Here is a 22,797-nt window from a genome sequence, read left to right as displayed (position 1 = left end):
TCTAATCATATTGTTTATTAACTGGCTATCACAAAATGATAAAAACACCAAAGAATGACATATGAAACTAGTATGCATTTTAAAATATAGAGAACATAAAGTTCATTTTATCAACAGTATAGTTAACTTAGAACTTAGCAACAAAAATATTTAAATCCATTACTTAAACAATTTAAAATTAAATAATCTTGAAGCTGGTATGTTTGTAATGAAAAGAATTATTATTTATTTGTTTACATACTTTAAAAAAAGGTGTCTGGAAACAACTGATAATACCGTGATGAAAATTGACTTATTATATTTCCCTATGTCAGTTTTGTATTGCTGTTTTAAAATTTACCATCAACAGAGGGGCTTAAATGACACATATTTATTGTAACATAAATCGATAGGTCAGAAGCCTAGCAGAATTCAATCAGTTCTTTACTCTGTAATTATAAAAGCTGAAGTGAAAGTATCTCCTTGTTGAGAGGCTCTGTGAAGAACTGCTTCTAAATTACTGAAGGTATTGGGAGAGCACAGTCTCTCCATGGTAGGATCAATTTCATCTTCTTGCCTTGCTGATGAGGGATGCCCTAAAGTCCACAAGGATCTCATTACTATTGCATGTGATCTGCAGCATGTCAGAGTCAGCACGTCCCAGTGCATGAGAAACTCCCACACCCCTTTCTTTTTGATATCTTTTTCTGCCCAATGTCTGTCTATCCCTCCAGTGGAACAAAGTTCTGCTCTCTTGATTCTCATGTGGTTAGATGACATTCACCTCAGCAGTTTAGGATCTTCTCCAAATTTTAAGTCTATAAGCATAATTCTATCTATAAAGTCAATATGGTAAGTAACGTAAGTATTTGCAAATTCCAGTAGTTAAGTCATGGGGACTTATTTGTGTGTGCATGTATGGTGAGGAGGACTGAGTAGTTTTCATATTTATTTGGAATTTTAAAATAATGACAATTTTCTGTCTAGTTTAATAACTAAATAAGCATGAATGCACAAAAAATTCTACTCTCTTCTCTGAGGCAATACAGCAGAGTGTGAGAATAGTTACATTCTTTCATAATTCCTCTTTTTCTGCTCCACTAAAAACAATGTTTTAGGTTTATTTACTTTATTTTATCTGCATGAGTGTTTTCCTCATGTATCCCTGTCCTCCAAGTGTGTGCCCAGTACCCAAACTTGTCAGAAGACCTTGGATCCCCTAGAATTGAAGCTGTGGATGGTTGTGAACCACCGTGTGAGTGCTGGGAACTGACTCTGGTGCTTCGTAAGAGGAACTCTTAACCACTAAGCCATTTCTCCAACTCCTCTCTTGTCATTTCTAAGAAACATTAGGGTTCAACAAAGAACTGAGTAATGTGAAAAATGTAATATATTTTGGGGAATTCTTTACAGTTTTCTTCTCCTTTCTTCCTGCTTTCTCTTTGTCTTCTTTCTTACCTTCCTTCCTTCTCCTTTCTTTTTTCCTTCCACCAAAAGCAGAATACATCAAATGTTAGAAAGAATAACATCTATAGAGTAGAAAATTCCTTATATTTTTCAGTAATTTGTGATTACTTTCCATACAAGATGCTGCCCTTTTCTATCGCTGCAGATGAATAATGCAAGCATCAGAAAACAGAAATGACTTTCCCATACCTGGGAAGAATTTGTCATAGTTTTTAAATTCTGACAATTTTGATTTCAAGGCCTGAGACTTATAAAAATATCCTCTACTGAGAATCTATTCTTCCCTCCTCTGATTTGTCTCACAATCTTACTGAATTTATGTATGTCCTTCTAGACTAGATTTCAATCTTTTAAAAACCCACTAAAATAAGCCTCCATGTTGATTTATGTGACATATATTTACTTGAATTTATCATTTATTTTTACACAGAGTCACTTCACAGAAGATTTACTTAGGGTTGATTCAATGGATAGATTTGCTTATGAATTCTGGGGGTTACAATAAGGAAGTTAAAACAGTTGACCTATGTATGCTCCTGAAGTTTGTAGCTTTAAAAACATTGTATTTATTTTTTATATGTATATATTACTGCATTTCATGTGGATGGAGAGATGGTGTCTTCTGATAGTAGTGGAACTTTCATTGACTATTCGAACTACAGTGAATTTACCAATGTAAACTTACTCTTAGATATTGGTGAAATTATTAAGGCCACTCCATGTAGTTAAAAGGAAGATTTATTTAGTGGATAACTTACAAATGAAGGGAATGGTAGGTCGCGGGGTCTGGGGAAGGTGTATTGCAGTCCAGTGGTGTTCTCTGGAGCTCTGCTCGGTCCACCTCTACTGTCAAGGGTCCAGGAACAGAGAGAGTGCTCGCCCATCCAGATCTCAGGTCCTCAGGCGCCTCCCTTGGCCCTACCTTGTAGGCGTGACATTTGCCAAAGCCTCCATGGGGGTTGGAACTTCCAGATCAAAGCTGGAATGGCTACCCACTACACTTAGACACATACATTATGAATAAAGACACCATGAAGTATTGCAACCTAATAGTAAGATGGCTATCAATGCATGGTTTGCGTGTGAAGTCAATTAAGTTTCACGTTTACAGAGCACTTCCATCATGTTAGGCTGAGGATAAAATTCTATGAAGACCAGATATTGGTGAAATATCTGGCCCGGCTAGCTCAGTGGGTAGAGCATGAGACTCTTAATCTCAGGGTCGTGGGTTCGGGCCCCACGTTGGGTGCTAGATATTGGTGAAATTATTAAGGCCACTCCACGTAGTTAAAAGGAGATTTATTTAATGGCGTAACTTACAAATTAAGGGATAGGTAGGTTGCGGGGTCTGGGGAAGGTGTATTGCAGTCCAGCGGTGTTCTCTGGAGCTCTGCTTGGCCCACCTCCACCGTCCAGGGTCCCGGAATAGAGAGCGCTGGCCGATCCAGATCTCGGGTCTCCAGGCACCTCCCTTGGCCCTGCCTTGTAGGCATGACAGTTGCCGAAGTCTCAGTGGGGGTTGGAACTTCCAGATCAAAGCTGGAATGGCTACCCACTACAACCAGACCTTGCTTCTGAAAAACATGGGTATGAAGAAACAGTAGACAGGAACAAGTCAGTGATACAATCCTGGAGTTGAAAGCCAGGTATAAGGAGAGATTCGTTGATGTAGAGATATTGTTTCTCTCTATGAATGGCTTTATGAGAATCAAGGCAATGCAGGGAAACTTCAAGCTTGATGTCTAGTTAGACACACATCCATTTATGAGTGTTAACTAAAGAGGAAGTGATGCTGACTAGGACTGTAGTAAATCAGAACCCAAGAATGCAGTGAAGCACACAGGCTTGGTGGGAGAGGAAATTCAAGATCTTGACTTGGCTAATGAGTTGTACTGGCAACTGAGGCATGATGTGTGCGGCTCATGGGAACTGTTGAAGCTAGCTTATTCCATTTCATGGTTTTCCTCCCATAGCCTTTGATGCCTTTTTTTTTGTCATGTTTTTAACATGAGATGAAAAGACAGTCTGGGTACAGAATTTACCTCTTTCAATTCCTGTGGCTTTGGGCAAACTGCGTGACTTCTTCAGATCCCTTAATAAATCATCTGTAAAATGTGTGCAATAATTTCTTTCTTACAAAGGTTTGAAAAGGTCTTTTTTTTCCTCATTGAACTACATATTGTGCATCAGATGATCAGGCAGTGATCCCAGCTGCTCTTCTGTATACTGTGTCAGCTTTAAAGAGGTGAGGTTGTTGTCACTTCATAGTTTATGTGTATTTGGAATAATTCCTTCCATATTTCTTATGAAAATTAAGTTTTGAAGTTAAATTTGGTCATAAATTTGGGGATACTCATTTACTTGTTATAGTTTAATGGCTGCCTTCATTTCTTACCTCATAAGCAGCAGAGCTTAGCTAAGTAGTTTAAGACTGTGGTTCCCGACCCAGGTTGCATTGTTAGAGTCATGTGGAAAGATTGCAGAAACGGTTATCCAGATGCTATTCCAAGCCACAGAGCTGAGCATTCCTGGCTGAGTAGCTCTTACGTTGTTACAGATCATCATCTATGAGGTGGTTGAGCCTACTTTATAGAGCTGATTTGAGGATCACAGTAAAAAAAAAAATCTTTTCCAAAGCAACTGATGCAAAGTGATCTTAAAGCATTTTAGATTATGCTCTTAGGGTCATAAGCATGCACTATGAGAAACAGGAGAGAACAAAGGAAGTCAAAGGCAACAATATGTCATGTATTGAACAGAGCAAGAGAAAAAGTCTACAGGAAATCCCATCTCCACCATACCATTTAGTCCATTTTAATGAATATATCCTTGTGGCTTTCTCCAGGACTACAGAATTCATACCTCAGGCATCTCTAATGATTAAGAACAGGAACAAGGACCATCTTATGAATGGCAGGCACTATTAGGAGGGAAGACATCTAGGGCAGTTTTCTTTCTTTCTTTTTTTTCTTTTTTTCTTTCTTCTTTCTTTCTTTCTTTGTTTCTTTCTTTCTTTCTTTTAATTAGTAATGATGGTGTTTTCCCATCTTTTTTTAATTTAAGAAAAAAAAATTTTTCATTTTACATACCAACCACAGATCCCCCTCTTATCCTTGCTCCCACTCCCTCTCCCAGTCTCCCCCCATCTCACCCCACTCCACCCTCTGCTCCAGAAGAGTAAGGCCTCTTATGGAGAGTCAGCAAAGCCTGGTATATTCAGTTGAGGCAGGGCCCCCCTCCCCCATCAAAGCTGGACAAGGCATCCCACCGTAGGTAATGGGCTCCAGAAAGCCAGCTCATGCACCAGGAATAAATCCTAATCCCATTGGCAGGGGCCCCTCAAACAGACTGAGTTATACAATTGTTTCCTGTGTGCAGAGGGCCTAGTCTGGTCCCATGCAGGTTCCACAGCTGTCAGTCTAAAATTTATGAGATCCTACTGGTTCAGTCGTTTCTGTAGATTTCCCCATAGTGATCTTGACCCCCCTTGCTCATATAATCCCTCTTCCCTCTCTTTGACTGGACTCTGGGAACTTGGCCTGATGCTTGGCTGTGGATCTCTGAATCTGCTTCCATCAGTTACTGGATGAAGGCTCTAGCTTCTTTGTAGCTGTGGGTTGTAGTCGGGTTATCCTTTGCTTTACATCTAGTATCCATTTATGAGTGAGTACATACCATGTTTATCTTTCTGAGTCTGGATTACCTCACTAAGGATATTTTCTAGTTCCATCCATTTGCCTGGAAATTTCATGATGTCATTATTTTTTACAGCTGAGTAATACTCCATTGTGTATATGTACAACATTTTCTTTATCCATTCTTTGGTTGAGGGGCATCCAGATTGCTTCCAGTTTGTGTCTATTATGAATAATGCTGCTATGAACATAGTTGAGCATGTGTCCTTCTGGTGTGATTGAGCATGCCTTGGGTATATGCCTGAGACTGGTATCATTGGGTCTTGAGATTGATTCCCAGTTTTCTGAGAAGTCGTAGGGCAGTTTTCTAAAACGGCTTACTTCTAATCTTCATTGATCATTGAACAAAGTATTTATTGCCTGCTATTTGCTTCTCTGCTTTTATTAATCCAAGCTTAAGCGGTAGTGTGTGCAGTGGTTAATAGCATAGGTACCTGAGCCAGAGTCCTTAGCTTGGCACTTTGGTTCTATAACTTCCATGTTTTTTTTTTTTGGTTATTGTTTTTGTTAGGTAAAAATCTTAATATCAGAATGGCATATTGTTCTCCCATGTAGAAGAGATCATTAATAGTAATTACATCCTAAAGTTTCAGGGAAGGGTTAATGTTAATAAATGTAAGTGACCAAACTGTGAATGACCAGCAAAAATAGATAAGTGTGTTTATTAACCTCTATAGCATCTATTCTATATAATTCTTCATTTATTCAAGCATAAAGAAATATTTTAACAGTGATTGAATGGAAATGGATTTCCTAAAAAAGCTAAAGCACTATCACTAAAACAACAAAAATACCCTATGTATTTAAGCAAATGAATCACAGTTTTACTAGATATGGTCTTATTTCAAATTGGTAATTTGCAACAACATTTTGAACTTAGAGTGTGCTTACTCAAGTGAGCCACGCACAGAAGAGAACTATCATGACATTACTTATATTGGGAATCTAACAGTAGTTGAATTCACAGATTCAGAGGGTAGAATAATGATTACCAGGGCTTGCAGTGGTGGACTGGGGAGGGAAAATATTAGTTAAATAGTATTAGTGCATGGGAAGAATAAGTTCTGATGGCCAGTCGAGCACTGTGGTGATCATAAGTCAGAAATGTATTATGTGTTTCACAAGCCTGAAAAGAGTGGAATTGTAGTGAGCTTAGTGCAAAGGAATGGTAAGTGTTGATGCAGAGCAGGAAGTGATGCATCTCTTTGTTAGCATAGTTTGGTCGTCTTACGTTGTGTGTTCATATAAATACTTCACATTGTACTTAATGAATGTGTACAGTACTTATTTGTCATTTAAAAATAAAATAAGATTTAAGAAGAGGTGACTGGAAAGAGTGTTGAAAACATGACAGGACAGTACAAAACTAATGAGAGCTCTTGACACAGGGGATAAGTCCCATCCTCAGGCAGGGGAGTACTCAAGAGGACTAGAGTTTAAGGTGAAGCTAGGAGAGGAATTGAGCTACTGGGGTGAAGAGCTTGGAGACAAAGGTGTGTGAAGAAGTAGGCTGTGTAGAAATGGAGAGACTTCCAGAGAGAGGGGAGAATACAAATGAGGTTTCTTTTAGAACTCTCCTGAGCTTATCAGTGAATACGGATTCCTGTGACACCTGACCGTGGAGTTGTAGAGCACATAGTGCTGAGACCACAGGCATCTTAAAGCTAGGCTCGTGTAAGAAATTGACCCAGACATGGAAAAATATATTAAAGTGATTGCATCCTTAGCAAAAAGGAGAAAAGTCGGTTTTAAGGCCATTGAGAGCAGAAGGAAATTGTTTTTCCTCAGGGAGCTTTAGTAAGATGAAAGGAACCCTTCAGGATTCTTAGAGGAACTGGCATTTGTCGTGGACCTTAGAGAGCAGGGTGAGACCTGCAACTGCAGGTCAAGGCTGCTTTTCATTTGTACTTGACTCTGTTTTGACCCTTGTCTTGTTTGTTCAGGTAGGATTGTGTCTAAGCAGAGCCTCTGCATCCGTCCTGAACCTCAACTGCAGCCTTATCCTTTTACCCATGTGCCGGACACTCCTGGCTTATCTTCGAGGATCACAGAAGGTAGGGAAAAAAAAAAACTTGATGAATTTCTGTGGCAAAAATCAAGTGTAATGATTAGATGTTAGTTCTGCTGTTTTTATGAACTGATTTTATTTGGAAATTTTCTTCTCAGTGGTGGTAAGGGACACATGGTCAGAAAGCTACTCTGCAAAACTAGCCCAGGGCAGAGGATTGCAGACATATCTTTGATCATGCTTTCAGGTACTATTTTCAGTACTTCAGGACGCTCATGACCGCTAAGACCAGCTCTACAATCAGATACTGCTGCTCTATTTTAAGCTTGAGAACCTGAGGTACAGAGAATATGTCTTGACCAAGATCAGAAATGAGTGACCAACAGAGCTAAATGGTTTCAGTGATCTGTGAAAGACATAATACTGATTTACTCTAGCAAAACTCAGTTGTTGTTTTTAGGTAATTACATTTGGAAAGTGTTTATCTTAATGCAGTCATTTATGGAAATAACATTCCTTAGGTTGCCGGTATTCTTAAAGGCTAGGATTTGATCCCTCTGGCTGGTTATTGGATTGGCACGAAGAGAAGGAAAATAAGTGGCAGGAAGTGAAAAGTAAAGAGTTGTTGCCTAGTATGAAGCACAGATATTCAAAGATTCCTGGCAATTATTTTTCTACAAAATCGAGTGGGTATTTAAAACCACAGATTCGATTGGTCTAACTTAAAAAAAATAACCTTTTTTTTTTTGCAGCACAAAGGAAGTCATATATTCTATCAAATTTAAAGATTAAAAAAAATATGCCAGGTTGTCAGACAGTTTCACCTATCTGTGTTCAACAGAACCACTGCTGATGACAGTTGGGGACAAATGCCAGCACGGACATTTAAGTGCAGTGACATTTGCTTTGAAGAACATAAGATCTCAATTCAGTTTCTAATATTTTTATCTAACAGTGTGTCTTTCAGTTTTTCAAATCAATAACATACCTTCCCACATTCGTTTGAGTTGCATCAGTGAATAATTATGTCATAATTCTCTCAGTTTTGACTAATAGACTTGTGTTATATTTACAAATTTTGATGATACTAGCAATGATGTAATGAAAAAATTTGTACATATTTTGTCTGGGTTTATTACTCTTACTGTATTAATTCATTTTTATTTAGGTTCCAAGCAGGAGAACAAGAAGATTATTGGATAAAAGTAAGACATTCCACATAACCTGTGGCATAACTATCTGTATTTTCTCAGGTGAGAAAGCTGAAAAGCATGATTTTATTAGAATTGTATATTTTACCGGTGTAGAATATTTGACTTTCTTCTGTATGTTTTCACCTACCATGAACTTATTTGGTGATTTTCTAATTATATATGTTAGTCACTCTTTTGTGAATTGGAAGAGAGTTGTGAAGGGAACTACAGAACATTGGTGTTTCTTATGGCATTTTGCATTATGTTGTCCAGGTGCTGAACCCAAGGTCATAGTGATTTTCTTGTAAATTATTTCATTTGTAAAGTTTAAAATAAGGAGACCAAGCATTTCTAAGCTTAAAAGTATTATGGTATGACCTTATGTGAATGAAAATTAGAATGTGAGTTTTTCATTTAGAAATATGATGCTAGCTCAATATGTATTTGGTAAGCATGTTTTATATCGATAATTGGGTAGACGAATAGATTTTAAATTTGTGTAATTTTATCTTGATTCATTTCAAGTTAGCAAGTGTAAAATGAGAAACTTTTAAGAGTTGATTCAATATAAGTTTTAATCTGGAACATTTATATATAATATGCTATGGGTTTGGGCATATATATAGTGACATGTACCCACCAATACAGTATCATATGGAATATTTCCACTGTTCTAAACATACTCAGTATTCTACCAGTTTGTCTTTCTCTTCTCTCAGACACTATCCTTTTCCTGTCTACAGATGATTTTTTTTTTTTTTTTGATATCAGGTAGCTAGAACCATAGAATGCATTGGCTTTTCTGATTTGGCTCGTTCACGGCATCATATAAATTTAAGTTTCTTCCTATTTTTTTTTTTTATCACTTGATGGCTCATGTCATTTCCGAGTTGACTGGTATTTATTTCACTGTCCAGATAAACTACAGTTCATGCATTCACCTACATCCTGGTTGCTTCCAACTTTTTTCAATTATGGCTGAAGTTGCTGTAAAATATTCTGTCTGTGTCTCTGTCATCTCTGTCACCCTTTCCTTCTCTCCCTTCCTTTTCTGTCTCTGAGTCTGTCTCTGTCTCCTGTGTATATGTCATATGTGTGTTTTGTGACTAGAGGGTTCTTAAGTATTTTGGGTAAGTGTGAGAGGAAGATAAGTTGAATTTTATCATCCAAAGAGGCCATCCCCCATCAGTGAAACCGAGTTCCCATTTCAGCATCTGATATGCTATGTTCTAGATTTCAGCCATTCTTTTATGAAAGTGATTTACATTATTGCAGTTCATGATACAAAGTGTGAAACATTTTCTTATGCTTATTTATCATTTACATATCTCCTTTTGTGAGGTATCTGTTCAGATCTTTGACTCATCTTTTAATCAGGTAATTTTTTAGATTATTGTTTTAAGTAGTTCACACCTTTAATCCCAGCACTTAGGAGGCAGAAGCAGGTTGATCTTTGAGTTGGAGGCCAGCCTCGCTTGCATAGAGGGAGTTCAAGGACAGCCAGGACTATGCAGAAAAACTCTATCTTGAAAAAACAAAACAAAAACAAAGAAACAAGGAAGAGTCCCGTCTCAGGACTTTAAGTCCTTGAAAGTGGTTTTGCCCAGTCTGCAGCATGTGTTCTCATCTTTTAAATCTTTCCTGGAAGAAAAAAATTAAATCTTATGTTGTCTACTTTATCAATCATTTTTTATAGATTATTTCTTTGAACTGAGTCAGGATATTAATTTATTGATTCCATGTAATTTCCATAAAATGTTAATGACATTCCTCACAGAATGAGAGAATATATGGAATTATAACTTATATGGGAGTGAGAAGAAAGTAAAACAGACTGAATAGCCAAAGCAGTCATGAGCAAAAAGAACAAAGATGGAGGCTTCATGCTCTCTAACTTCAATTTTGATTCAATTTATTACAAAAGTATAGAAATCAAGAGCAGAATGCAGGGCTAGAGAGATAGCTTGGGTTCCCAGCACCCACACTAGGTGCGTTACAACTGCCTGCAACTCTAGTTCCGGGAGATCCAACACCCACTTCTAGTTTCTGCAGGCACATGCACACATGTGGTGTACACAGACACACATGTGCCCATAAATATGCGTTTTTTAAAAGAGAACGTGATATTAGCATATAAAAAAGACACAGAGAATCTCTGAGATGACTCAGTGGGTAAAAGCGTGTTCCACACAGGCCTCTTGACCTGAGTTTGACCAGCACCCACAAAGAGAGCCAGAGTTCGTGGTATGGATCAGTCGTCCCAGATCTCTTTATTGCTAGATCAGAGACAAGAGAATAGCTGGAAGCTCAGGCTGGCTAGCTAGCCTAGATGATGCTGTGCAGTAGAAAGAAAAGAGACCTTGCCTCAGCAAGTTGGAAGGTAAGAACTGACTCTTGAAAGTTGTCCTTGGACCTCCACTTATGTGCTGTTGCATGTATGTGCATGCAGACCAGAAAATTGGTTATTTAAAAGATAAAAAGACATATAGACAAATGAGACAGAATAGTGTGCTCAGAAATAATGCCATGCAGTTGCAGTCAAGTGATTCTCTACATAGGTGCCAAAAACACAGTGGATAACAGGAGCCTTGCCATTAAATTGTGCTCAGAGTACTGGGTCTTCACATAACTCTAACTCCAAATAAAAATCAGCTTAAAAGTAGATTAAAGACTTACATTTTAGATGGAAAGATAAGGGGGTTTGAAAGCCCATCATTTAAGAGTGCTGCTCAGTCATGAGGACTGGAGTTCAAATCCATATCTGGTAGCTCACAAAAGCCTGAAACTCCATCTCCAAGGGATCTAGAACCATCTTATGGCCTCTATGGGCACTTGCTCACACACACAATTGTGCATACAATCATGCAGACATACACATTTGTGGTGGTATTGTGTTCCCCAAAATATTGTACACCCTAGTAAACTTACCTGGGGTCAGAGACATAACAGCCACTAGATACAAAGGCTAGAAAATGGTGGCACTCACACCTTTAATCCTAGCAGTCCAGAGGTAGAAATCCCTCTAGATCTCTGTGAGTTCAAGGCCACATTGGAAACGGCCAGGCATGGTGACACACACCTTTAATCCCAGAAAGCGAGCCTTTAATCCCAGGGAGTGGTGGTAGAAAGCAGAAAGATATATAAGGCGTGAGGACCAGAAACTCGAAGAATTTGGCTGGTTAAGCTTTCAGGCTTCTAGCAGCACAGTTCAGCTGAGAGCCATTCGGATATGAGGACACAGAGGTTTCCAGTCTGAGGAAACAAGATCAGCTGAGAAGTTGGCCAGGTGAGGTTAGCTGTGACTTGTTCTGGTTCTCTGATCTTCCAGTTCACCCCAATACCTGGCTCAGGTTTGATTTTATTAATAAGACTCCTTAAGATTCCTGCTACACACAGTAATAAGAACAAATAAATTAAAATCTTTAAAAAGAAGTGTAACTTTGAAAATGCGAAAAACAAACAAAACAATATGCTGAAATCCTACCTTTTCTTTCATTTGTTGTCTCTGATCCTTGTAAAAACATTATTGGTTATATTTATTTGAGTCGAATTTTGGATTCTCTATTCCCTTGTTCCATTTGTATATTTTTCTGTCACTAACACGCTCTCTTGAGTACTGTAACTTCTTGGCAATTTGAGAATCTTTCTGCTTTTAATGCAACCCTTTGTTCATGCCCAACTTGATTACCTGACTTATAAGTCCTAAAAGTTAACTTCTAGGATATTTGGCATCCTGAGTGTCTCTTGCCTTTATTAGTCTTTGTGGCTAATCCATAGTTCTTGGTTTTTCTGTATGTTATAGTCTTAAGTTTCAGGGATTATAAGCTTGTCCAGTTTCCAGGCCATGTTTCCTTTAAACCAGTAAACTTCATATGTTATTGTAAACTGTAATGGTTTATTAGCAACTACAGAACATTTATGTCTTTCTTTTTTTGTGGCAGACCAGCCCCTACATTTATTTACTCCAGGAACTCATGAGGAATGAGGGATAAGAGACTTAGTTAGAAATAAAGAGTGGAGAGAAAACAGAGAGGCAACACAGAATAGACTCAAATGGGTCTGGATCCTTATCCACCAGCCCAGAACTTTATTCCAAAGGTCTGTTTATAACAATGCCAAAGGGTGGAATAAAAGACCTCCCCCTTGCGAGTCACAGTCAAGTGTAGACCCTTACAAACACCTGATACTCAGGCCTGTGGTCCAGTCAACTTCTTTTGCAGTCTTGCTGGGTACAGCCACTAGGAAACCTAGTGGGCTCCAACACTTTTCTGTTTCCATTATTTTACAGATAAACTTAAGGTTAATAGACAGGTTATAGGGCCAAAGCTACAGGAATTTCTTTAGTCAGTGCATTATAATAGAATGTTAGTTTATACTCACTTAAACGACAATAATAGATTGGTGAAGGAGGAGATATGGCAGCCTCACTGAACAGATTATTTGTTCTCTGCTTGCCTGTCTTGAGATAATTTTCTTCCCTGGCTATGACAAAAAGAGTTGTCTCAAACCTCTCATAATTCCCTGATGCATGCATCTTTTATACGCCCTCAGAGATAGGTGAGCACTGTGTTGGTGGTGTGGTTATAGGTGGGATATTTGTCAAGTGGTGATTACTGTTTTCCCTACTTTTTTTTCTGTGACATGCCTCTCAACACTTTCCTGTTGAGCTTAAAGAATTAGCTATTGATGGTGGAAAACTTCAGCTGGATAAAAGCCATCCTGTAGGCTGCGATTGGGATGGATGACAGTGAAGTATATAAGATAGAATAGGCTGGAGCAATGGGAAAGATGAAGGATGTGCAACACAAAGATATCCAGGAAACGATTTAGTAAACAAATGAGTGCTTGTGTTGATAGACGTAGAATTTTGGGTGGAGGAGAGAGGGGGGCAGGGAGTAGAGGAAGAAATGGGAGACATTGAGTGAAAATCCCTAGATCTTGACCTAAATTACTATGGTTATTTTATTCTAGCTTTTTTTTTGTTTTTTTTTTTTGTTTCTTTGTTTTTGGTTTTTTTGAGACAGGATTTCTCTGTGTAGCTTTGAGCCTTTTCTAGAACTTGCTTTGTAGACCAGGCTGGCCTCGAACTCACAGAGATCCGCCTGCCTCTGCCTCCCGAGTGCTGGGATTAAAGGCGTGCGCCACCACCGCCCGGCTTTATTCTAGCTTTTTAAAATTTAGTAAACTATCTACATTCAGGTGATTTTTATTTTGTGTTTTAGAATAATTTCAACCTAATAGTTCATTGCTTCGATAATTATTGGAATTTGATCCTTAAATCCTTTATTGTTTATGGAGAACTGTTGGCTTCTAGCCAAAGGGCATGTGTGGAAAGCCCACTGACTTATCCCTGGTGTGGTTCCATAGGTGTGCATGTGGCTGCCCACTTGATGAATGCCCTCAACTTCTCAGTGAACTATAGCGAAGATTTCCTTGAACTGAATGCAGCGAGATACCAAAATGAGGTGGGTGGTCCCTGCCCTTCCATTTCCCTCTCACTTGTCATTAGATAACTAATGAGGGTCTGTGATTTTGACAGAAAATTTGTACCTTGCTGCTCCTTTGAGTGCTTTTAAAATGCAGTTGTCAAGTTGAGTTTTATTCCCTTTCAATAGAAAGTGCAGGTAATTACTATTCTATAGTTTCTCCTGCTGAAAATGGGAGACTGCAGTGTCTACTTTTTATATCCTGCAATATTCAGAAGGTTGCCACTCAGATCTACTTTCTGACTCCCAACAGCTTTTGTCTAATTCCTCTCAGTTAGCTGAGAGTGTCGACAGTGCCAATCTCAGATAAAAATACTTTAATAACTCGCTTACTGTGCTGGGGGAAAAGGGCACAGCTGTAGGTTGATTATTTGTGGATACTAAAGAATGAATTTATTTGACTTAAAATGTTAGTGTGTTTTTATGGTGACTTTGTTTCCATGAAATAGATGACCGTGAGCTGAGTTTCCTAGCATGTGATATCTGACTTAGGGATGCTGTTCTTTCATGTGATCTCTTATTTGATCATGAGATGAGGTTTTACATGTTGAGCCAGAGCCAGATGCACAGCACTGTGAGGTCTCTGTTGCTCAGTACTTCCACATCGTGTTCAGATAGTCATTGCTTCCCCAAGGCCGTGGCTGCAACCAAGCCAACCTGCTCTGTCTTCTGGCCCTTTTGTGGTGAGTGACAGTGACTTTTCCTCTCATTAAATGTTCCTCTCATTCCAGACTCCATTTTCACTTCCACATACTATTAGGACTTTCACAGACAAGGCTGCTCTAATTGTTGGTTTGATTCTCTTCCTAAAAGGAAACAAATGACAGAACACATTGTGAAACTGAATACCTCCGATCACTTTTGATAAATCTCTTGCCTCTAGGATCACCTGAAAACAGCAATATGATTTAATTAGTATGATGCATGGTCATTGCTATTTTTAGAAGGATCACCACGTGATTATATACTGTGTAAAGCACTGAGATTCCCTGGAGAATCTAGCTTCCTAGCTTGTCAAGGGACAGCTCTCCATGTCATGTTCCGTTTCTCTCATCTCCACTTCCTGTCCCTATGCTGTCCTCTAGCCTTTTCCCACATTATCAATGGTTACTTGTCTCCAGTCCCCACTACAGTTTCCTTGGCGTAGCATTTCCTTTTTTTCTCCTCTTTCTATAATCCATGCCTGTTTAACACCTATAATAGTTTTCCTATTTTTGTACTACCTATTTATGTTTAGTTGTCCAGTATTCCACTTGGTAGTTTTAGTCTTTTTTGGAGGGGGAGGTGGGGATTGAGATAGGATTTCTCTGTATAGCTCTGGCTGTCCTAGAACTCACTTTGTAGACTAGACTGGCCTCAAACAGAGATCCACCTGCCTTTGACTCCCTGAGTGCTGGATTTAAAGGCATGTACCACCATGCCTGGCCTGTGTTTTAGAAAAATTATTTTTTTGTTGAGCATTGAACACAATGTATTTAAAAACTATCTTAGTTGTAGAGTCAGGACAAAAATGAATTTCTAAGCTTACAATCTTCTGGGCAACATAATGAGAACATAATATGTATTTGATTTTGTATTATAGCTTAAGTTATTGAGTCTCAAAGTCATTGAAAAATAAACCACATTACAAACAGCCTGTAATCAGATCAATGATCAGGCCTTCCACCTTAACCAGTGCTTTCCTTTTCTAGGGTGAGAAGACTTCTCTGGTTTTGCTTTTTATAGTGCAAAAATGTCCTGAGACTTAATTGAGTCTGTTACTCACACTGGAAGATCAGTGCCCTAATTCCTAATACAGGGTAACACATACTGCAAACCTCTTGCAGAGGGTTATGCCATTAGCATTTTATTTTCCAGTCAAATGTTTTCTTCTTTTCTTTTCTCAGGATCCGAGAAAGCTTCTCTTCACAACTGGTAAGTTGTTATTATTGTTTTTCCTTAGCTTCACAAGCAAAGGTCTTTGGAAATAAGCATAATCAAGTTACACAACAGCTGGTACATGCTGAATTACAGCATTCTGTAAGTGATGTTAATGGTTTAGCTATGATGCTGCAGTGCCAACTGAGGGGGGAAAACAGAGTTTGGAGCTCGAATAAATAAAGAGTAAAAGTAATCAGTCACATTGGTTTGGTGCACATTCTTTGGCAATGTTTTTGAATGAAAAGACTGTAACCCTCATGCTCCCTGAAGGCCTGCTTTGACTTGTGGCAGTAGCTGGTGCTGTGAGAGTTAATATACACATCCTGAGTACCTGCTCGAAAACTTTAGAGGGAAAACACCAGACTATTGGTGTCAGTGCAGTTCTAATAAGTGAGTCATTTTGAACTGATAAGCAAGATACAATCTTAAACCTGTTAGTGAGAAAGTCATTGAAATAACTTACATTTTAGGGCTGTGTTACCTTTTCCATTTGTGATTGATTGTTCCTTTTTAAGAATAATCACTCAAGGTCATTCAGGTAGGGCAGTTTGGTGCAATTATGTATTTTAAAGGTTACTAATTATTCATTTTCATATGAATAGATAAAAATAAATAAGGATACATGTACCCATTTTCTTTCTCCAAAAAAAATACAAGTATATGTTTGGCTTTATTCTTTGAGAGGCTAGTACTTTCAGATAAATAAGGACAATTCATGTAAGCAAGTTTAGAATTTGTGTCCATAAGTGGCTAATGGATTAGAACTTAGTTTAGCTGCTAGCCAAGAGTATGCTAGAGGCCATTCAATGTTTCAGGGATGATTCAATATTTATCACTTAGAGTCCCCTATGCTGTAATTTTTATGTTGTTTAATCTGCCTGGGTCCAACAAAGGACCAAGATTTTTTTTTTAGACCAGCTTCGTTTTATATGAAACATCCAATGATACACTTTAAATGTCCACCAATAATTAACTGAACACAAAATCTACTTGTCTATCTCTTTAATTTGATGCAGACATCTACACAACATCCCACATAGTAAGACACCATTTTTCCCTGTTTACTTCTATATACTAAGACCTGGGGTTTCTTTAAGATAGTCTCAATCTTTACCTTTTCAGTCACTATAATTACAACAGTCATTATAATTTTCAGTCATTATAATTAAGATATAATTATCTTTACCAATTATATATTTTTCTCATTTATCTGAATGAAATAACTTCTTTATAATTTTTGACTAGCAGTCAGTTTTGTGGGATTGAATCCAGGGCTTGCACCTTCTAGGCAAGCAGTCCATGACTGAGCTTCATACTCAGTCTGAACTACATAGACTCTTTTTTTTCCTCCTTTTTTTTTTAATTAAGAAATTTTCTACTCACCCTACATACTACGCACAGATCCCACCTCCTCCCCTCTCCTACCCTCCAGCCTTCCCTCCCAAGCCACCCTCCATTACCACATCCTCCAAATCAAGATCTCCCATGGGGAGTCATTGGACCCTAGCACACAGAGCTGAGACAGGTCCAAGCCCCTCCCTGCCACACCAAGGCTCCGCAAGGTGCCACACCACAGGCACTGGGATCCATCCCTGCTACGTAGACTCTTAATCATTATGAGAGACAGAATTCTGCACATCCATGTTTTTTGCTCCTTTACTCACAGTAACTAAGAAATTGAACCAGACAAGATGAACAGCTAAAGAAAACATGGCACACACATGTGAGTGGATTTTATTCATCCTTGCAGAAAAATAAAATCATGACATCTGCAGAAAATAGGGGGCACTGAAAGTTATTTTAAGCAAAATAAGCCAGAGAGAGAAAGCCTGTGTTTTCTCCCACAACCAAATCCTACTTGTGTGTGTGTGTGTGTGTGTGTGTGTGTGTGTGTGTGTGTGTGTGTGTTAGAGGGGTGTAAATATAGATCATGGAATCCTAAGGAGTGGAATGGAAAAAAGGGGTAATACAAAGTGTTTGACATGAAAGCGGAAGTGAGTGGCTGGGTGAGGTTAAGGGACCTGAGGGAGGAGGACAGGGGGGCGAAGGCAGGGAGGAGATTCAATAGGAATACAAATGTCATAATGAAACCCATATGTTGTATATTGGGTTTAAAAAATACTGTAAAATTAATTTGGGTATACAGAAAAAAGCAACACGTTTTAGATAGAATGATAATTTTATCAAAAGAATTAAAAATCATTAAATTTATTCTCTGTAGTTTTCAGATGAGATTCAGCAAGCTTATGGGTTTGCCAGAGGAATGACTACAAGACCGTAATGTCAGGCCATTTTGAACACTGGCTGGGTGCTTGTAGACTTCTCTTCTGTTTTCCAGTGACAGGAGTCAAGCCTGCTAGTTCTCTCTCTGTCTCTCCCTTTCTTTCCAAGGTTTTCCTACATATTTTCCATGTTCTGCTTCATGGAGCCAGAGTTCTCTACTCAATGTGAGGAAATATTTGAGTTCAGCACGTTTTTCACTGTAGCTTTTATGAGATGCTTTATTACACTAGTATGACTTGTGACTCTTCAAAGAATGCTTATGACTCTTGAGTAACAGAAGTGAATATCTTAAGGAAATGGAGAACTGTGGCTGTATTTCAAACATACCCATTTTTTAAGTTTCCTTCTATTAAGATGGTTTGTAGACAGATATTCATTGGCCAATTGTGGCAGGTCCAGAATAACACAGGAAACCTTCACACCTAAATAATTCATGAAGGGATAATGAAATTATCAGGGAAGTCCATCTTATCACAAATTTTATAGCGTGTAACAATCATGGATTCTAACACTTAAATCATTTTTGAAGGCTTAAGTAGAGGTTTTTGTTGTTGTTTGTTTGTTTTTCAAATCTTTCCACACTTAACTAACATTCACTAAATCACATATCTGTAGAAAACACAGTATTTGATTGGCTTTAATATGCATATGTGTTAGTCTTTACCAAAATCAAGACTTCATATATTTCCATTACCCTGCTTCCAAATATGCCCCTTAATAATTCATCTTATCCTCTGTTCCTTCTAGTGACTCGTGTGCTTTTTATAACTAAACAATAACATGAAAATTCTAGACTTTTACATAAAAAATTAATCAGCACATTTCTATATTTTAGTAGGTGAAAAAGCAGCTTCTTTTACTCAATCTAGTAATTTGGGGGATTCATCTATGTTGATGTTTAATCCATCAATAGTTCCTATTTTATTGCTTATTAATTTTCCAGATATATATAAAACAATACAATTGTTTCTCTATTTACCTGTTGGTATGAATGTGAGTATCTATATCCCATGACTATTAAAAACAGCTATGAATATTCTCAAATAAATATTTGGGTTGCTATAAACTTGTTTCTTTGAGTAGCTACTTAGGAACCAGGCCAATCAGGGATGTTGCTTTTAAGTAGTCTGTTGTCTGACCTTCAGTGTGAGGTGGATTGATTGCTTCCCATGTGGCTGACAAGCAATCATTTACCTAGAGGAAATGGAAAAGGTGCTGTGAAATGAATACTATAGGAAAAAACTGCACAGAAGACATGGTTTGGATTAGGAGCATCGGGCAAGGGCATGCATGATTCCTGATGGCATTAAATCTGTGTATTTGGAAAAGGACTCAACTCTTAATGTGCCAAACATTAGATCCCTTGTTTTTCGTGTGGCTCTTTAAAGTGAAATTTGTTTCTACCATAGTGAGTATTCTGCTATCATTATTGTCTAGTTGTTGTAAACACTTTGAAATCTGAATGATGCACACATGCACTGTCCTTATACTGTTCCAAGCTGGGTTGTTTCTTTTATGGTTACCTGCCAGTGAAAACTTTTCTGCTCCGTAGGTGATGCCCAACAGAAAGAGAAGTGGGAAGTACAGGTGATGCCCAACAGAAAGAGAAGTGGGAAGTGTATAGACTTCTCCAGACAGAATCAGTTGAATAATTCTTCCTTTGGGCCAATTTCAGAGTCCCTCATATGGGGAATTTAGGACTCACTATTGTTTATGTGATTTTATGAATTAAAAAAAAATGTAGCAAGATAGGCAGAGTTATTCATTTTTACAATATTAACAAAGTAAGGGGTCTATTTACATTTTAGCTTACATATATATCAGCTATTCATTCTAGACATGATGTATGGTCTAATGCTATATTTGTAGCTATAAAAATCATTAATTTTAACATGTCTGCAGGTTTTCTTTTTAATTCAAATTTTATACTATACCAGAGCATTGTTTTTATATTTTGTAGACATTATTTGTCTGTGGGGGGTGTCAGAGTGTCTCTGTGTGAAGGGTGTACATCAGAGGACAGTTTATGGGAGTTGTTTTTCTCCTTTCACCCTGTGAACTATGGGACTGAAACTTAAATTGTCAGGCTTGGTGGCAAGCACCTTTACCTGCTGAGTTATCTCACAGAACCTACAGTGCTTTTGATATGAAGAAAAAATAAATCTAGAAGCTTTCTTCAAATACCAGCACAGTTAGGGCCTATCATAGAAGATGGGGAAGACAGATTATGAGAGCCAGAGGGCCAGAACATTTGTTTCAAGATAGTGTCTTCTTTATACGACAGGGAAGTTACACCCGGGAAGCCTCAACAATTTGATTTGCCTAAACAAGACCTACATAATGACGTGCCAATGTAGAGCTATAGTCAATTTATGGCAGCATTAATTAAACACTATTTTCTTTAAAATGGTTCTCCTTCAAAGACTCAGGGATCACTGTGGAAGGAGTGGAAAGAGTGTGAGAGTTAGAGGAGGTGGACAGCTACACGGAAAGGGTGTCTTCTGGATTCAGTGAGGCAGCCGCACAGATGAACCCACAGCAGTTGTAACATCATGGTCAAGATATGTGAAAGCCTAAACGAGGCCAAATGCTAGCGTGCAGCAGGGAGCTGGGCACAGAGCTCCACCCCTAGCCAAGTGGCTATTGGCAGTTCTTTGCTGCTGGGAAAGGAAGGATCAGTTTTCTCTAAAAGTATAGTCCCTGATAAATCGACCACATCCCAGTAGAAAACCACAGATCTAAGAATATTTGGGCAGTACATATTGGCCTTGTGGAGAAAAGGGGAAAAAAAGGGGTGGGCACAAAGTTGGGTGGGAGAGGAAACAGTGAATCTGGAAGAGTTGGGGGTGGAGCGTGAATATAATGAAAACACATTGTACAAAAATGCCCAAAAGAATTAATAAAAAATTATTCCAAGTAGTGAATTCTAAAAAGTTACTTGAAATTGATGTAGAAGGGAGGTGCTAGTTCCGTACTAGGACAGAACAGAGTAAAGGAGGTGAGTACTGTGGTGGAAGTCATAGGAACTAACTGTTCTAGTATTAATTAATGTCATTTGGGAGAGTATGTATGTGGAGATGTAGTATGCCCTCACCATTATGAGTGGAGCATTTGGCAATGCAGGAATGGACTCTTCTCCTCCAGGAACAAAAGGCTTCCTTGTCTGAAATGCTTTGAGACTGTACTGATTTTCTTAACAGCTTGTTTGAGGGGGTGTATGTACAGAGAAATAAAATTTGAATTTGCTTTGCGCTGAATAGCATACTATTCTTTAGACTTTAAGGTCATAATTTTTGAACTTTCTTCCCAGCATGAATGAAGTTAAAATGTACTTGTAAATGTTTTTACAGTTCCAGGTCTGACGGGTGTCTGCATGGTGGTGGTACTGTTCCTCATGGTTACAGCTTCTACCTATGCAATAAGGTTAGTAGTGTCAGAGTGACAGTTTTGTTATTCACCTGTCCACGTTGTCCAGATTCCCTGCCATTTATACTCATTTCCATACAAACAGGAAAAGTCTGGGAAGACTAAAGTATTTAGACAGTGCAGTTAGTGGATTATTGGGGTTGCCACTGTTGAATTAGAACCATTTCTATATTTCATTTCCATTTTTTGAAAATCACACTGTATTAGTCTTAAGGAATAATATATGAAAATTTCTATTGAATACCAAGGGAAGTGGAGTTTTTCAGGGTCTTTCATAGAAAACATAATTGGATATGGAATTAAATTTGACTATATACCCAGATTTTGAGAGTTCCCAGGAATATGTGCCTTAAAAATATTCTACATCTTATTACCTGATGACAGTTTTTGGTTTTGACTATAGTATAAAATAGTGTTCTAAATAAAGCTTCTGAAACAAAATTGACACATGCTAAAATATTTAGAAACACTGTGATTCACATTGATTTTTTTTTTTTTTTTTTTTTTTTTTTTTTTTTAGTAAAAACATTTTGATGGGGCTTGGGCGATGACCCAGACGGGAAAGTGCTTGCCACACAAGCATGAGGTCCTGAGTGCAAACCCCTATTATCAATGTACAAGTCAGGCATAGTGCATATCTGCAACCCCAGCACTTGGGGAGGAGATAATTATAGTCAGGTGAATAGCTGGGGCTTTCTACCCACACACACACACACACACACACACACACACAGAGAGAGAGAGAGAGAGAGAGAGAGAGAGAGAGAGAGAGAGAGAGAGAGAGAGAACAAAGTGAATAAATACATGAAAATAAAAATAGCTTGTAAAATCTCAGATATAAGTCAGTAGCACTTTCATGTCCTTTCTGGGTGAGCACATTCCATTTCAGAATAGAAGTCTGTCACATATCACATCAAACTTTTTGCTTGAATAAAGCAAAAGAGAGAAAAATATCTGAACAATTCTCATAATTTAAAAATCTTTAATTATTGCATTGGCTGAGATATGAAAATTAATGAACAAATGAATGTGTGTATGGTTTAAAAATAGTTTTAAAGTGATGTTTTCAAATGATTCTGTTTTTATACTTCTATACATATCTACTCATAATCATACTCACCTCCCAATGTTCACAAAAGATTAGTCTGCCATTGTGTGGTTATGTTTATAGACCAAGTCCCTTGCTCTTGTTTACTATGGGCCACCCCACCAACATTACTGTTGTCTCACATAAATGTTTTAAACGGTTTCCATGTTAACATATTTTATCTCTCTCTGTCACCATGCACATGTATATCATTTTCAAAACTCATGCATGTTGAGCTTTTTGGGTTAACGTA

At 38.1% G+C, this 22,797-nt stretch overlaps 1 protein-coding gene across 1 annotated transcript in view; it reads left to right on the top strand.

Moving 5' to 3' along the window:
• Nox4 (NADPH oxidase 4) overlaps nt 1–22,797 on the top strand; it is a 136,064-nt gene that overhangs the window by 26,749 nt on the left and 86,518 nt on the right. Inside the window, exons 3-7 of the mRNA XM_059271833.1 lie at nt 7,085–7,195; nt 8,318–8,402; nt 13,710–13,807; nt 15,715–15,742; nt 21,382–21,454. Coding sequence (XP_059127816.1) covers nt 7,085–7,195; nt 8,318–8,402; nt 13,710–13,807; nt 15,715–15,742; nt 21,382–21,454 — 395 coding nt within the window. The remainder of the gene's footprint in view (nt 1–7,084; nt 7,196–8,317; nt 8,403–13,709; nt 13,808–15,714; nt 15,743–21,381; nt 21,455–22,797) is intronic.

Source organism: Peromyscus eremicus, chromosome 1 (genome assembly GCF_949786415.1).
Source record: "Peromyscus eremicus chromosome 1, PerEre_H2_v1, whole genome shotgun sequence".
Lineage (NCBI taxonomy): Eukaryota > Metazoa > Chordata > Mammalia > Rodentia > Cricetidae > Peromyscus > Peromyscus eremicus.
This window is presented reverse-complemented; position numbering and strand designations above follow the sequence as displayed.